Source organism: Schistocerca piceifrons, chromosome 9 (genome assembly GCF_021461385.2).
Source record: "Schistocerca piceifrons isolate TAMUIC-IGC-003096 chromosome 9, iqSchPice1.1, whole genome shotgun sequence".
Classification (NCBI taxonomy): domain Eukaryota; kingdom Metazoa; phylum Arthropoda; class Insecta; order Orthoptera; family Acrididae; genus Schistocerca; species Schistocerca piceifrons.
Genome location: NC_060146.1, coordinates 57,073,779 through 57,092,071, shown reverse-complemented (window position 1 = coordinate 57,092,071; position 18,293 = coordinate 57,073,779). Strand labels below are relative to the sequence as shown.

General features: G+C 38.1%; 1 protein-coding gene across 1 annotated transcript in view; it reads right to left on the bottom strand.

Moving 5' to 3' along the window:
• The window catches only part of LOC124717051 (mitogen-activated protein kinase kinase kinase 10-like), a 721,769-nt gene that overhangs the window by 120,776 nt on the left and 582,700 nt on the right, over nucleotides 1–18,293 (bottom strand). Inside the window, exons 3-4 of the mRNA XM_047243726.1 lie at nucleotides 16,239–16,387; nucleotides 10,348–10,523 (exon numbers count right to left, since the gene is read on the bottom strand). Coding sequence (XP_047099682.1) covers nucleotides 10,348–10,523; nucleotides 16,239–16,387 — 325 coding nt within the window. The remainder of the gene's footprint in view (nucleotides 1–10,347; nucleotides 10,524–16,238; nucleotides 16,388–18,293) is intronic.

The window sequence follows — 18,293 nt, the reverse complement described above, 5'->3', positions numbered from 1 at the left end:
CTGACTGAGACTCAAACTCAGGAATTTCATTCTGGAAACATCCCCCAGGCTGTGGCAAAGCCATATCTCCGCAATCACTCAACAGAGGGAAGTCCACTGGCCTGACGGGATACCAATTCGATTCTACACAGAGTACGCGAAACTTGCCCCCCTTCTAACAGCCGTGTACCGCAAGTCTCTACTAGAGGAACGGAAGGTTCCAAATGATTGGAAAAGAGCACAGGTAGTACCAGTCTTCAAGAAGGGTCATCGAGTAGATGCGCAAAGCTATAGACCTATATCTCTGACATCGATCTGTTGTAGAATTTTAGAACATGTTTTTTGCTCGAGTATCATGTCATTTTTGGAAACCCAGAATCTATTCTGTAGGAATCAACATGGATTCCGGAAACAGCGATCGTGTGAGACCCAACTCGCTTTATTTGTTCATGAGACCCAGAAAATATTAGATACAGGCTCCCAGGTAGATGCTATTTTCCTTGACTTCCGGAAGGCGTTCGATACAGTTCTGCACTGTCGGCTGATAACCAAAGTAAGAGCCTACGGAATATCAGACCAGCTGTGTGGCTGGATTGAAGAGTTTTTAGCAAACAGAACACAGCATGTTTTTCTCAAGGGAGAGACGTCTACAGACGTTAAAGTAACCTCTGGCATGCCACAGGGTAGTGTTATGGGATCATTGCTTTTCACAATATATATAAATGACCTAGTAGATAGTGTCGGAAGTTCCATGTGGCTTTTCACGGATGATGCTGTAGTATACAGAGAAGCTGCAGCATTAGAAAATTGTAGCGAAATGCAGGAAGATCTGCAGCGGATAGGCACTTGGTGCAGGGAGTGCCAACTGACCCTTAACATAGACAAATGTAATGTACTGCGAATACATAGAAAGAAGGATCCTTTATTGTATGATTATATGAAAGCTTAACAAACACTGGTAGCAGTTACTTCTGTAAAATATCTGGGAGTATGCGTGCGGAATGATTTGAAGTGGAAAAATCATATAAAATTAATTGTTGGTAAGGCGGGTACCAGGTTGAGATTCATTGGGAGAGTCCTTAGAAAATGTAGTCCATCAACAAAGGAGGTGGCTTACAAAACACTCATTCGACCTATACTTGAGTATTGCTCATCAGTGTGGGATCCGTACCAGATCGGGTTGACGGAGGATAGAGAAGATCCAAAGAAGAGCGGCGCGTTTCGTCACAGGGTTATTTGGTAACCATGATAGTGTTACGGAGATGTTTAGCAAACTCAAGTGGCAGACTCTGCAAGAGAGACGCTCTGCATCGCAGTGTAGCTTGCTGTCCAGGTTTCGAGAGGGTGCGTTTCTGGATGAGGTATCGAATATATTGCTTCCCCCTACTTATCGAATATATTGCTTCCCCCTACTTATACCTCCCAAGGAGATCACGAACGTAAAATTTAGAGAGATTCGAGCGCGCACGGAGGCTTTCAGACAGTCATTCTTCTCGCAAACCATACGCGACTAGAACAGAAAAGGGAGGTAATGACAGTGGCGCGTAAAGTGCCCTCCACCACACACCATTGGGTGGCTTGTGGAGTATAAATGTAGATGTAGATATCCTTTCTTCCAGGAGTGCTATTTCTGCAGGTTTTGCAGGAGAGCTTCTGTGAAGTTCGGAAGGTAGAAGATGAGGTAGTGATGGAAGTAAAGCTGTGAGGACAGCTTGTGAGTCGTGCTTGGGTAGCTCAGATGGTAGAGCACTTGCCTGCAAAAGGAAAAGGTACCGAGTTCCAAGTCCAAGTCTGGCACACATTTTTAATTTGTCAGGAAGTTTCAAATCAGCGTACACTCTGCTGCAGAGTGAAATTTTCATTCCAGAATTATCGTATTTACCCTAGTATAAGACGAGCCCTCTTTTCCAACAGGCTTCTTAAGAAAAATTTGTTTTTAACATAGTCCAACAAATCAAAATTACAAACTATATTCCTGTCATTAAGTACCTACCTAAAAAGTTAACATTACACCTATTCTAAATTTATGCCATTTACTGATTTCTACAATTTTATAACCCAAGGAGAAATAAAATGAATGCAAATGACGTGAGACTGGGGCCTCCCGTCAGGTAGACCATTTGCCGGGTGCAAGTCTTTCGATTTGACGCCACTTCGGCGACTTGCATGTCGATGGGGATGAATTGATGATGGTTAGAACAACAACACACCCAGTCCCTGAGCGGAGAAAACCTCCGACCCAGCAGGGAATCTAATCCAGGCCCTTAGGATTGACAGTCTGTCACGCTGACCACTCAACTACCAGGGGTGGACAATAAAATGAATGAAAAGAAATGGTTTACATTAATTTTTTGTACAGTTTTCTTTTCTACATTTTTTGCTTACTAACCCTGTCATCTGTGGTATCACTATTTCTAATCACCACCACCACCACCCTAGTTGCACAGCTGTGAAATTTACATGTTCATCGTCATAAATATTTGGCTTTCGTTTCTGTACCTCTGAGGTTGTGGTTACCGTGGGACCTGAGAAAACAGCTGTTTTTATCCGAATACATATCACATTTCACTTCTATACTGACATGAGACTTGATACAATGTCTCTTTCTTCCAAACATATTGTTTACCCGATGCTCCCTCATTGGCTGCATAGAATCAGCAGCTGACACACCCATTTTGTTCACGTCAGGACTCTTCCGTAGTTCTGCGCTTGAGCAACTGTGAAATACAGACTGCAATATTGTATAGTGTGCAATAATATACAACAACAACTACCACTAACACATAAATAAAAGATCACAATCACTATTCAGTCCAGTTCTCAAACTTTGCCTGTCCTGTCATCTGGTGCCTGTGGGCATTATCTTCATGGCAGGTCTTGCTGCTGTAATTTATTCTTGCAACAATAATTACAGTTTAATATGATTTATTTAATTTGTTAACACATTTCATTCTGGATTAATTTTCCTCCTAGTTTCATCTGAATGTCAGCATCATGTTCTAATACATGAACAGCAACCGAATTTCTCATTTGTTAGCCACTTATCAAATCATTACACCCTTTCATAATCAAATAAAACACCGTACTATGTCCTCCTGTGCACCATTTACATGAAAGTTGGAACAGTTTTTTCCCCAAAATAGTGCCACAAAGCATTTCTCTAACCCAACTAGAATCTAGAGATACAATGCTACTTACAGGCATTGCTGAAGTGAAAAGTTCACAAACTCTTGGGAAGCAGTTAAGCAATGCCAATATGGATGAAGAATCTGAGTTTTTGAGACTTCCATTAACCATCATCGTCTGAGGTAAGGTCTCTGCCAGAATCAATAAAGTATCTCAGACTTGTCCCAGCATACATCTTCTCAATTATTTGCATAATTTTATCTTTATTGCTGTTTCAATAACAGAAGCATTCTACTGAACAATACACCTTTATCTCACTTGTTCACATATGCAAGGGGAAGGTGGCAATGTAACTGAATTCCTCGTCACTACATCCCAATTATTCAAATTCCCCATTGTTTCCCTTCTTCATAAATAGGAAGAATGCTGGAATGGTTTCTTAAACAGACCGCAGCCATCTCTCTTCCATGTGCATCCCCCAAATACACTAATGCTGCCTCTCTATGACCTATACACTGACTGGGTATAAAACAGTCACAGGTTTCTCGTCTCATCACATCAGGGTAAAACTCTAGCTTTTGTTTGTGATTTGGGGAAGCACATGGAAGGAAAACGGCTGTGGTGTACTGAAGCAACTATACCAGCATTATTTCCATCAAGAGTATTTAATAAAAGAATGTTATCAGGAAAAATTTCATTCTCTCATATTCTTTCCTTACATATGTCTGAATTTTATGTTGTGTGTGCTATATCAGTGTAAAATTGAAGCTTGTCTTAACATTACTCAATGACAAACACATCTTAACTGGAAAGTTAAAGATAAAAAAATGAGCATTTGACACACTACAAACAGCAAAAAAGCTATCATTATAACTGATTATGTTCATACACAATTACCAAAAAAATATTTTTTCTTTGCGTAATACTGAATATGTGTAATTTTAACTACTACAGTGGTAGAGGCTTCCTCTTCAATTGAGTAATAGTTGAGATACACTCACAAGACTTAAAGGCAGAAACAATGATTGCATTAGAAATACAGAACAACAAAGTACGTCAGACAAAATAAATAACAGTAGAACTGTGTGGTGTAAAATTGCTTGGCAACTAGTATTAATTTTTCAATGTAGATAGAATACAGTGGGGCACATTTATTACCACGGCTCTATAGATTTCAGACGAAAACAAGCAGGCAGTTTTCAGACAGATACACTTAAGCATGCATGGAAAAAAAGAGATAATCTAATCTTAGAAATTAACATTTCTATATAAACTGAAGACACAATACATCATTTATGACAATAACGAGGACTTTTAAAAAGTTAATGCCATGCAAACAGCTTTTGGCAGCCTGAATTTACAGGAAATAAAAAGAATAGAAAAAATATGAATCTTTATAATAACGTACCAAGAGACTTTTACAAGACATTATGATAATTGATATTCTAGGATGGAAACAACAAGCAAAAAATGAAGAACGGTGACTATTCAACTGCAGATGAATGATGTGTAGTGCATAGACAAGCTTGAAAAGATCATAAAAATACACGCCACACACACACACACACACACACACACACACACACACACACACACACACACACACACACCTCCATCAGCACAGAGGTCTGTGTCTGCGACAGAAGGCAGTCATGTATTACCTGTCACCACTAATCTGCAGTTCAGTGGTTGCTTTCTCTCCCCATATTTTGTCCTAAATTCTATAATTTTTATTAAAAATTGCCATTGTGGTGTCAAGAAAACTAATTCAAACTGGTTCATTAATAGATTAAGAGATTTGTGGGCATACTGCTGCTCAGCCACTACTGGGCACAATGCCACATTATAATACATCTCAGTTGCCAAACAATCCTGTTTGCAGAGTCAAGTTACTGTAACAGCTAAGCATAAAATTTATGCCGAAGATACAAGCAACTGGAAACTTTCTCTGGTAATACCACTCTTAAAATTGTTGCCCTGTCACAGTTCTGCGGGACATAACTGAATGTCGGTCAACGTGTGCGTACTTCGTAGAGATTCTTCTCTTCCACTCACTATTTCCCACAGCCATAGAGGAAAGTGATTTATTTCTTTGGCCTGGGCACTAAGTATCACATTTTACAGTGCCACAAACCATCTGACGTTCTAAGCCACCTTTTAGGTCACGTTTTCGGAAGAGCAAAGGCAAAACTACCTGAAAGATTAAAAATGTTTTCCAAACTGAAACTTGAGCCTAAATCGCAGGGTCACAGGCAGTTCTGTGCCAATGTAACCTTTTGGTGGGCCTCAAACACCAATTCAAAGTATCAGTCTGCAAGTACCTCCACTGGACATTCCCAAACTTGACAGAGACATTCGTGCATATCTTTCAGGATTACTGCAACTTGGATGAAGTGACAAATCGCATAACCACAGTCTTGGAGATGTTCCAGAATCATCTGAGAACCTCTTACAGTGAAAAAACAGGAGAGAAATACTGGCACACCACAGTTTTGAGTCAAGTCACAAGCCACACTCAGCTGGTATAACATTTCCTGTGGAATGCAAAGGTCTAGATTTGACCACAAGAATAACTGCAGCTCTAACCCATCAAGGAGTTCAATTTCATCAAGAGCTCCATTTCATTCTGTTGCAAGGTAAAAGATTCATCCAGGGGCACAGAAAGTATCCAAGTTCTTTTGTTGAAACTAATAACCAGAATGTGGTGTAACTGCGCAATGCTCCGTTATTGCCAATTTTTTTAGCCTTGGAGTTCTACATAGCACTTGCGCTCTCTGAATCATTCTTATACAGTGGGACACCATTTGCTAATTTATGCTTCAGTGTTGTGACAAAAAACAAGAAATTGCTTTTTGGAGCAAAAAGTATATGCTTCTTTGCTTTCAGATAAACTGCAGATGTCAGATAACTGAATACTAATTTTCCTAATCTCCAATAGCAGTTATTACACTTAATCAAAATCATAACCATTCTCTTAATTCATTCAGTATTGTGCACAACGTTCTTGCAGGATAGTGTGCCTACAGGGGGGAGAGGGTCATTTTTTTTTTAAAGAAACTGGGTAACTCTGAATACAGTTTCACATAGATTTATCATTTTCATTTCTTCCCTTTAACAAAAGAAATGCAGATACAAAACAATAACTGAAAAATTTCTACAAATGCATGCAACACCAAGGCAAGCAGTTTATTTAGAACACTCACCTCTTCAAGTGATCGGCAAGCCTGCAGTAGCGTAGGGAAGAGAGTAAGAAACGACAATTTTTACCAAGGAGACTACAAGAGGCTTTCTCATAGCAAAAGGTGACTGAACATATGACAGCATTTCAATATGGCATAAAACATTAAGAAACAAAATATATATGCAGCCTCTGTGATATGCTTGCACAAAGTGCAGTGCTATCATCTCAGCTGCAATAATTGAGATTCAATTTTTATTTTGTTATAGACATTTGAGCTCACACTCCAAGACTGTGGGTGTGGTAAAGGGCAAGCATACTAAAAACATTCCATAAACTTGTGAGGGAATTAGTCTTCAAAATTAATAAACTGAAACAATAATCTAGTCAAATGAAGATCAGAGAAAAGCATGACACTTCAAATACAGCAATAAAAGATGAACAGAATGTTGCCATTAAACTAACCAAAGCAAAATAGGTTTCGTTCTGTTTTTAGGTGCATATGAAACTGTATAATGTTACTGAAAACATGACACAAAACTGAGAACATACTGTAAAGAAAATTGTGTCAAGCCATAGTGATATATTAATTCTTCTTTTCCTTTCTTGTTTCATCACCAAACGAAACAATACAGGCATGTGATGATAGTTGTGCATTATATAAATACTAGTCATCAGTGAGAGAGAGAAGAGAAGCAAGGCATGCAGTTTTGTAATTTATATGGATAGTGTGATCAGAAGTGATTTCTGAGAAGTCAGTCAGGCTATGAAACACTGCCATAAGTCAAATCACCATCTACACAAACTAAGTCTAATATTTATTGCTGACTTTGTTCTGATATTTTGACCATACGTTACTCACTAAACTGCAGCCTAACATGAAAGGAACAATGGTTACTCTGAAATGCTGTAATATTTTACAACCATGGGTGTTAATTGCCAAATACATTAAATGCTCAAAAGGCACAATTTAAAATTGAAAATATAACTTGAAACTTGAACAAAACTATTATGTGGCTCATCCACAGCATCATATTTGCTGACATACACTGCCAACTAACTAATAACAATAAAATACAGTTATCTAAATTCCATTTGTAAGAGGTATGAGCAAGGAACAATAATATGAAATGCCATTTAAAATTCAGCACCTACAGCTGACATTATCCCAAATAAAACAACAATAATTTCACCATTTGTGTTCCTTCCATCAACTTATACAGATGGATAAACATAAAATCTCAACAATAAGTACAAATATATAAACTTTCTATTTACCCACATCAAAATCTATGTTATTGTTTATTAAGCTTTGCAAGTTTATAATACTGATAGTAGTAGTAAAAGTCATAACCCATTCCTGATAAAAATAATCACACTACTGCTATTCTAGATACCTGACATAATACAATAGATACACAGATAACCAACCAAATAAGTAGAAGAAACAAAGAATATGACTACATATTTTCAGTTACAAACCAGTTAAATTCCTTACTTTTATCTATCCACAGCTGAAAATGAAGAATTATATTTTATAAAGTCCTCTGTTCTGTACTTCCAGCTTCTTCACAAAGAAGAATAGGTGTGGTGAGACAACCATTGAAGGCACAGTGAGAGAACATGTACTGTAGTCCAATAATGAAAAATGTAATAGATGTTTTAACGACATATTAAATTTATTTTATACTTCTACTGATACTACTTCACTGATCCAAGAAAGGAGATAGGAAACATCTTCCATGCTTTCAAGTGTGTTTCAAAAAAGGACAGTAAAGAAAACTTAAAGTTTCACTAATTGTTCATGTCGAGATGATCACAGTCAGATCACTAGACAAGCAGAGAGAGGGAGGGAGGCCATTACCACCAAAACCAATGCAATATCCGCTAAAATTATTTAAGAAGCAGTGAAAAATATAAATCTGAGTAACCAGACAGGACCACATTTTCTAGAGAAACATAGCTGGTTGAGCAATGGCAAAACATGCAAACTGTTACAGAGTCCACCACAAATTCAACACAGATGCAGTTATAGTGGGAGTAGGGCAGTATTGCACTACATCCAATCATACTGATGTAGCATCACTGAGTTTTATGGTATATGACCTACATCAGAAAATTATCCCGACATTTGCCAAAAGTATTTCCACCAAACTGCGGGAAAACTAAATTGTGATAACCTATTAGAAACTGTCCTGAACCTTGTATAAAATGTTCTCAATCTTCTTGAACTACCAACATGAGTAAAGTAAACAGTGATGATGCTTGCTCCTGTTTTGAGTAAAGCTGTATGCATCAATGCTGTTTGGGTGAAAGTGAAAAGGATGACTACTTTTTCCTACTCGAGTTTTCGTTCGGGTAAGGAAAAGTTCTTTGAACATTATTATGATTGTAGCATTATATATCAGAATCTTCCATTTTTGGCCAGCTGAAAGGTTGGTAAATCATCAGCATTCCCTAACGGCCACATATATCAAAACTGAAAGGTGCAAAAATGTAAAATATACAAGTGCAGTGACTGAACTGAATGACAAGGGGTGTCTCCAAATGGGACAGCAAAAAAAAAGGTAGCATACCGTAAACATAGCACGTCTGCAAAATTGCAGGCGTTTCCCACGAGTGATTTGATAACAATGCAGGGTTAACTGTTTAAAAGCGGCCACGGCGTCACATTTTTGTTTGCAAGTAGATTTCACTGAGAAGAACAGAAATACATAGCAGCATTCAAGTCTACTACCAATTGGTTGTTTCATAAATAAGATATTTCACCACTGCACTGTGACGTTACTTTAACATACCAATAACAGTACATGATTATGATTTGATCATATTATTTTCACATTAAACCAAGCACGGCTTGTAATTAAAGGTTCTGAGGCAGGGATGACCAAAAATATCTATTAAAATATACTTTTCAGTAAAGTATTACAGAATTCAAAACATCAAGAACCATTTTCAATATTTTCCAAGTGTATTTAAGTAATTAAAGTCAACTGTTGATACTGAGTGATTGGTTTCCAACAGGCAGCAGCTAGTGTTCAGGTTGCACCTGGAAACTATGGTTAGCTCCATCTAGCACAGGTTGATTGGTGTGGCTTCTAGAGTTAACAGCTCTTTTGGGCTTCGATTATGCAGGACAATATTAAGTAAGACACAAAATGAGTGTCAACTAGCCAATCACAGAGACAGAAGCATCTGCAACAGTGAGCAAACGTGCGTGGACATTTGTGAACCCACACAGACAGACGTGTTCCACACCCATGAGAATCAACTCACACACACACACACACACACACACACATCCACGAGATTGGGAGAAATAATAAAAAAAAAAGTGTGCCGATGAAGGGGGAAATGAAAAGTATTGAAATCCTGGATCAGGAGATATGGCAGTAAGGAAATTGGAGTAAAGGAAAAGATTTAAAATATAATATTGAATTTTTCACCCTCTTCTCAAAATGAAGAAACTAATATTTAGATTACAATACTGAATTTTTCAGATTTATTCATAATGTAGAAACTATTAATAAAATTCTGAAATTTTTCAGTTTGTGCATCTGTTTGTGTCACTAAAACTGCTCCTGTCTCAGCTGTTCAGTACAAAACTTTTTGAGAAGCTTTGCAGAGTCGCCAGTAGTTGAGTGCGTAACGTTTAAGACTCATCACTGCAAAGTCACTGGTTCAATTATCCCTAGTAGCAACCTTCTTTAACATCTACTTGAACTCTATGTTTACTATCAAAAGTAAATATTAGTTAACATTAACAGTCTTAAGAAAGAGTGTTGCTACATGGAATTACACAAAATTAAAAATGAAGGAAAATTACTTTTCAAATTCTCTTCAACCTCTGCTACATAGTCAACCATTTATGTTGGAATGCTCAAACAATCATTCACACATTTATACTTCAATTATTCTTTTTATTATTCAAGGGGCAACTGTTCTTTCAGTAATATATAATACTTTATTCCTCATCTTCCTATTCAGAAGCAAGTGAAGTGTCTGCACTGCAAATACCTGTAAGGCTGTTACCATTTTTCTGGGCTTCAAAATGGCATACTCACTTTTTCCTTCATCCGCAATCCATGGAGGACTTGCTCTATCTCTTGCCTCCAGTCTTCCTGCATGGTGTGGAAACTCTCATGGGGTGTCTGAGTGAATGCAGAATGCATTATTGCGTCGAGTGCTAGGAGGACGTCTTCGAATGAAGGTCTCATGTGTGGGTCAGAATTCCAGCATGCTGTAATGAAAAATTCTGATAAGAGTCTGAAATGTTCAGTATTTCTGAAAGATATATTGTTATTACTTCCAATGTCATGACAATAATAAAATACTTTTATGTGAAGAGAAAAGGAGTACCCTCGCTCAAATTACAGTAAAACATTAAGTCATGGAAAGGAATAGAATTTAATACTTGAAAGTATGTCCTGTTTGTGTTACCACTGCAACTAGTTTTGAATGACACAGTACCTGCTGTAGAAAATAATTTCATCTACAATGTTTATGTGTAATCTGTTGATGTGTCCACATTCTTTCTTAATTTTCCCTGTGAGATGAAATATTATTACTGAACCTTTTATACGCACAGAAATATTTTAAATACACTTTTGTTTTCACTTATCCTTCATGCCACTTATTCAGGCACAGCCTATTATTTAAACACACTTCATCATTTCTTTGATGTCTCTTTCCTGCCCTGTTCCTTCTCTTACTATGCTTCACGTTTACAAGTTTTCCTCCCAATCTTATATGATTACTGCGCTTCACTGTCCTTAGTGTCACATTCTTCCTATTGGGACCTCAATTTCTGAGATGAAACAGTTGAATATGAAATTTGTGGTAAGTTCCAATGGGGCCAAACTGCTGAAGCATCGGTCCCTATACTTACACACTACTTAATCTAACATAAACTAAATCACGCTAAGGACAACACACACATCCATGCTTGATGGAGGATTCGAACCTCCGAGGGGTGTGCCATGCTTACCATGGCAAGGCGCCCTAGACCACGCGGCTACCCCGTGTGGCCTTGAATATGAGAGATGAAAAGCTACTGAAGCAGTGCTATGTATTTTATTGACCAATAGAGACTACCTGCATGTAGAATAGATAAAGGTCTGTTTTCATATTACTAAACTGTATTTTTGAATCACAGATCTTCCAGGCACTGATGCCATAAAGAATCAGAGATTTTAAAATTTGGCCATTCTGTTATCTCTTGACATCAGAGCACTCAAAGGTAGGTAATCTGGTATCAAATTCTATCTTATGCCGCAACTGCGTTTACCAAAGGGCCAAATAAAACACACAATAACTGCATCAACAACATGACTGATTGAAATTCTGGATCTCTGTTTACTACATTTATTATTTCATATCGAATTCACTCAGCTATATAAATTTTGTCTTAGAATACTAAGTACAATAATTACAACATAGATGCGAAAGGAAAATAACTGCTATGTTTACATGAGGAAGTCACATTCTTAGCTGTAGTGAGTGGATATACGAGAGTTGGAACTTTATTAGTGGCAACTATTTATTTACAGCTCACACAAAATAGATTTGTGTTTCAAATTTTTACTGACCTTCAATGTAGTTACTCTTAGCCATGCCAGTTGTGTTGATAGTTCGAGCAATGCAGTCTACTGCCCGACGAACTTGTAGCAGTTCTGAAGCGAATGCTGTGAAGTGTTTCCTTCAAATTAGAAATCGAGTTGAAGTCACGAGGGCTGAAGACAGGGGAGTGCAGTAGGTGGTATAGCACTTAGCAGCCCCACCAGTCAAACAAATCAGTAACAGCTTGCAATGTATGTGCTTGAGCATTGTGCTGCAAAATGATGGTCAGGTCCTGCAGAAAGTGTAATCACTTCTGTCTCTATGCCGTTCATTTTTGGAACACAACCTACGGCCAGCTTACAGACAGAAGTGATGACACTTTCTGCAGGACCTGACCATCATTTTGCAGGACAATGCTCAAGCACGTACAGTGCAAGCTGTTACTGATTTGTTTGACTGGTTGGGCTGCTGAGTGCTATACCACCTACTGCACTCCCCTAACTTAAGCCCTCATGAATTCAAGTCGATTTCTGAACTGAAGGAAAGACTTCACAGCATTCGCTTCAGAACTGCGACAAATTCATCGGGCCATAGACCGCGCCGCTCGAACAGTCAACACAACTGGCACTGCTAAGAGTATCCTACGACTTCGACATTGCTGGCAAAGAGTTGTACTCAATGCTGGTGACTACTTCGAAGGTCAGTAAAACTTTGAAACACATATTTATTTTGTACGAGCTGTATATAAATAGTTGCCACTATTAAAGTTCCAACCCTCATATTTTCAGTATCACACAATGTCCATGCTGTGCACTTCACAGAGGTTTTTAGAGTATATGAATGTATACCTGGCTCAGAATAACAAAGTGACTGACAGCTTTGTGTTTACAGGAGAGATATAATGGCAACAACCAATCAGTGCATGAGCTTGGTCACACCCTCTGTTCTGTGAACAGGTGTCGTGTCGCTCTTCCACCTCAACTGCGGATGACAATTGCAGCCTATAACTTAATTGTTTTGTCTTGTCCTTTCCTCTGTTCATGTTGTATGTTTCTTTTACACAATGTGTGAAACTAACTGAGTAATAGCTTAGGAAAGTGACAAGACTTATGATCCTGCAAAGCGAACTCAATACTGCACGTTAACAAAAAACTTATGATCGTACTCGGTACGAACTGCACACTTGCTGCTCACAGAGCCATACAGCACTTCAGCATAACAGATAACTGATAACATCACCCCCTCCTGTGCTCAACTGTCATTCACTCTGTAATTCTGATAGAAGAAATCATCTTTGGCAATGAGACATATCTTGAAGATGATGATGATGATTAGTGTTTTAGGGCGCACAACAGCGAGGTTATCAGCGCACGACATATCTTGAAAGTTGCAGTACAAAAAGGTACAATTCACCTTTGGCAACAAAGTTACTTTTTTCAACTGATCTTCAGCACTACTTTTTCAACTGATCTTCATCAGTAACATCATGAACGTGATGGGAAAAATTTTGGATGGAAATTATAGACATGAAACTCAAAAGTTAGTGAATCATTGGGTATTAATTCATAACAGGTGCCAAGATTTCTACATCTGTGTAAGCTATGCCTCTGATCACTGGGAAATTAAGCAGTAGTACCAACACCAAAATAGCTTTCAGTGTTGTATCCAGGGACTAACTTTCAGTTAATATACTACAATATTGTCAATAAAGGTCTCCTACCTCTTACTCACTACATAACCTCTTTTCCAACACAAAATTTAATTGTGGAATACTGCTTGGATGTAAGCATCTGCAACTAACTATATTTTCCTTACCAAGATAAAGGCTTAACTCTACTTTCTGCAATTCTACATAAAATACTTACTAATTCCCACTCTCTATTAACAGAATTGGTTATGGAAACTAAAACAATAGTTTGATAAGTCTCTCCTGACCAGGACGAAATGAGAAACAAAACAATTTCACACACCATGGCAAAACTTGACTCAATAAGTTCTAACAGTTGCAAAACAATAAAATTGCAGTTGAATCTTCACTGAAACAAGTGCAATTCCATAATTTAAGAAGAAGAAATTCCAGTACTGCCTAAAGACAAATTTAAAAGTATAATAAGTAATTCTAGCTGTCAAAACTTGTAGTTCCTACCTTGGTGAGGAAAGATGTATAGATTCAGGAAAGTTAGAAAAAAGGAGCAGGTCACTCACAGTCAGATGCCACAATGACATAACCTTCCATCCCCATACCTAACATTGTGAGGACTATACAAGTACACAAACTTGGTTTCCCCTCGTCATCAGAAGAAGTGAGTCTCACCCACCTGGGATCCGACCAACTCAAACTTCCTTTGACCTATCCCTCTTTTCTTCCTGAAAGAGGAACCAATCACTCAAAAAGCAAGGAACAGTTTTTTCACTTTTAAATGTGTCTATTGGCCATATCCGAAATTCATCTCATGAATGTAAGTACTGGCTAGCCAGCACATCTCTCCTATTTTATAGTTTTCGTTTTGGGGCAATACTTTACTTTGATTTCCTCACACACATTGAAAATTTCTTGTACAACTTCATCAGTGTTTACAGACACAGACAGGAACAACAGCAGTAAAAAATTTTAGACATACATTTTTTTTAAAAAAAGATGAAGTTCTTGTCCATTCAATTGTTTAACTAAAAAATATTAAATTTGTCAAAAAGAGAGAAATTAAACAACAGAGATTGATTAATCATTACATTGACTATTAGCATAAACACATCAGGCAATAAATTAGGCTCTCCCATGAGGCATGATGGTAATACAATGAAACACTGGCAACATTTCAGCAAGGAAGTGAACTCACAAATTTCTTCAGGTATGCCTTATGCAGCTGAGGCTACTGATCGATCATTAGGTCACACAGTACTACCAAATAGCGGTATGTTAACTGCTATGTTTCATCCACTGTACCAAAAAATTCCAGGAATTTTCTACGGGATTTAGAGACAGTTGAGGTGCAATATGTGGCTATCAAATCGAGAACACATCCGTGCAACCCTGTAAACATAGCTGTTGTGATCTTGGAAAACAAAAGTGTCCTCAGATTACTCATAATAAAGATGTGCAAGAAAGGGTATCACCTTGTCACTAACAGTGTTTCTGTGAACATCCGGCTTCATGTTCATGATCATCCAAATTAGTGATCACAGTTTATGATATGAAAAACACCCCAAAAACATCACAGAACCAACTCTGGTTTGAACTGCGCCCTCCACACAATGCTGGTTAAATGCCTCACTGGGTCGTTGGTGCACCCAGTGCCTTGCGTTAATTTGAAATGAGGCAAAATTGCAACTCATCGGACCACACTACACGCCCACAGGCAGCTCCAGTCCAGTTTCTGTGTAGTTTGGCCCACTGACAACACAAACCATTATGTACCACTGTGAGCAATGGTCCTTTGCCAGGTAGTGGACTCCTAATGAACATCGCACAAAGTTCACTTTGCACTGGTCACTCAAAAACTGACTGAGATGCATCTGCATTCACTGACAGCAGCAATTCGTTTAGTGTTTAAAATCTATTGTCATTGCAGATGCAGAATACTTGTCTCCCATACGTGTCAGTTAGGAACTTTTTATGACCACTGTCCTTATACCACATCACACAGTTGCAAATAGTTCACTATTCCTTGCAGACACAGTGGATGGCCTGCACCGATATATCGACAAATCAAAGAACTTCATTCACAGAGTGGCCATGTTATGTCCAATCGTGACAGCTCCTTCTGCCATTGTGTCACATACCTACATCGCCCCATCTTACTATGCTGATTCCGTACAACGGACTGGCACTGACTGCCTGAACTTACATCAGCAGTAAAGACTCACAAGACCATCTGATACCAGATCTACACCATCTGTTCCAAATTGACCATTCTGCTCTTTTATCGGGTGACTAATATTTTATCTGGTGAACTTACTATGAAGTTCTTGTTTTTCCAGGTTCATAGAAATTCGACAAAACTGTATTCATCACACAATGCTATAACTGAAATTACTGTGACTAAGAACTGAAAGATGCCCAAGTGAACAATTAGAGTAAAAAGAGAGAGAGAGAACACTCACAAACTATCAGGTACTGTAGCACTTGTTTAATAAAACAGAAGCATTGCATACAGAAAGTAAACAAAGGCAACAAAAACCTTAGGAAAGAAAATGAGATGACTATTTTAATAGCAAAAATAAAGGAACTTAAATACTAAAACACTTTTTAGAAAAACAGTCCATAACCCTCTTTTAATGGTAAAGTAGCAAACATTTTTCATCATCTCCAAACAGTCTGTAGTTGATTCAATGTAGACCCTACAGTGTAATAACAAAGATTTTATACAATATTTCCCCACATAGATCTTTAGCTGACCTTCCATGAGATCCCGCCAGGGTTCAGGGCAGGTGCTAGGGATGGGTAACGTCAGCTTGTTGACTGCCACTCCGTATGCCACTGCCAGGGTGTCAATGCCTTTGTATGGTGTTTCTCCGGTGAGCAGCTCCCACAGGAGAACACCATAGCTGTCAACAGAAGTAAATGTCACTGAAGTCATAAGCTGGACTGGACTCTTGCCACTCTATGAGTAAATGCATTCTGCAAAACAGTCACTTAAAACATTACTATCTGGAAACAAAGGCATGCAAAAAAGTAATCCAGTTTTCTACTTCAGACAAACACAGCTATACAATAGTTAGAAACAATAGTTAGAAACATGTCAGTGCAGACTTGCACATATGTTAAACAGTTAAGTAATATCAGCCCTTTGTCATTAAGGTTATTTTAAAATATTTAAGAATCAATATTGAATGAAAGAAGACATTAAATGAAATTCTGTTAATTAAAAATGGGAAATACGCAGTCGAAGGCAATGAATCCACACAATAGGGAATGAGTCAAGCTTTATGTAGTTCGTGTATAGTCAAAGCTTTCATATAATGAAGTGACAAGGGGATTTTTGCCTGGAGAACTGTATTTTTTTCCAGTAACTTTCAACAACTGCAACTGCGGATGTTAACAAGAGACCACTTTACGTGTAGCACCTTAATCGAGGGTGAACTGTATTCTCAATTACAAGTTATCTGATCTTCACCAACTTACTTCCAAGATTATCTCTCTTAATGCCTGTGAAATGCCTACTCATAAATGTGGGTGTAACGTTACACAAGTTTTACAATTTGATATCATCATGATTTGCATCTAATGGTACACTATATGGCACGAAAAATATGTTTTTTATTGAAATGAATCAATGGAGAGAGTTGACTGAGCCCTAATGGTGCACAACTCTAGTAGCCCACCAGTTTAGCCATTGTATCATAGAAATTATAGGAAAGTTAGAAGTGCTGAGGTTCACTCTCAGTGATTTTATTGTGCACTGAAAATATCAGTGAAATACAAGGTATTGCTCATCTTGATGGTGTGTGTGAGTGAGGATCTCTTGCTGAAAGAATTCAACCTAAATAACAGTAACAGACTGCTACTCACTATAAAGATGACAGACACACTGAGTTGCAGCCATCATGGAAAGATGAATAAATTTTTCCACAGCCACTGACAGGACTTTTTCATTTATTCACAAGCCAAGTTTCAAAACTATTCAAGTAAATAAACAAACAGTGTTCTAAACATTAGGATTATGTTTCTGGTCAGGAAAATGCAAAACTGAATTGTCATAATCTCTGTGGTGAAATTCACTGGTGGGGGATCATACCTTAACGATATTCTGTGAATGAATCAACAAACATACTTTTCAGTTACTGAAGACAATTTCTGATGCAGCTAAGGTAGAGAGATCAGCATCAATTGTCTGCCAAGAAGCAATGGAATTCTGATTAGGTGGCTGCCAAGAAGCCACTGATCATGAGTCACTCATCGTAAAGTGATGAAAACAACATCAGGATGTGACCATGGAGAAGTGAGGTTTCACAGAGAGAAAAGTCACGGTACATGATACGATGCACAGACGAGCATAGGTGGAAGGGTGTAGCTGAGAGAATAGTATTTCCCGAAGTGTGCTGTGGTTACAGTGAAATGTGCATGAGGTGGTGAGACAGTCTGTAGCTATTGTTATGGTCTGGGATTGGATAACTGGTTTTGACATTTAGACCCAAATAATACCCCACTTACATTGTGACAATAGTCAGGAATTGATACTTTCCTATATTAGCATGAGAATGTTCTGCCCACACAGCAAGGACCAATGCATCATTGTTTTATGGCTTGGCCTGGTCAAAGCCATAATGAATACTTGTAATAATTTACACTTATATGCTGCATTGGACGAATCCCAAAACCCAGATGGAACAGACTGCAGTATTAGTTGTGCACCAGGTCAATTGTGCCTAAAACCTGCTAACAATTGTTCATTAGGTTTTAGAAAGAATGGAAACAAAATACTGCACTTAATGAGAATTTACAGGAAAGTAT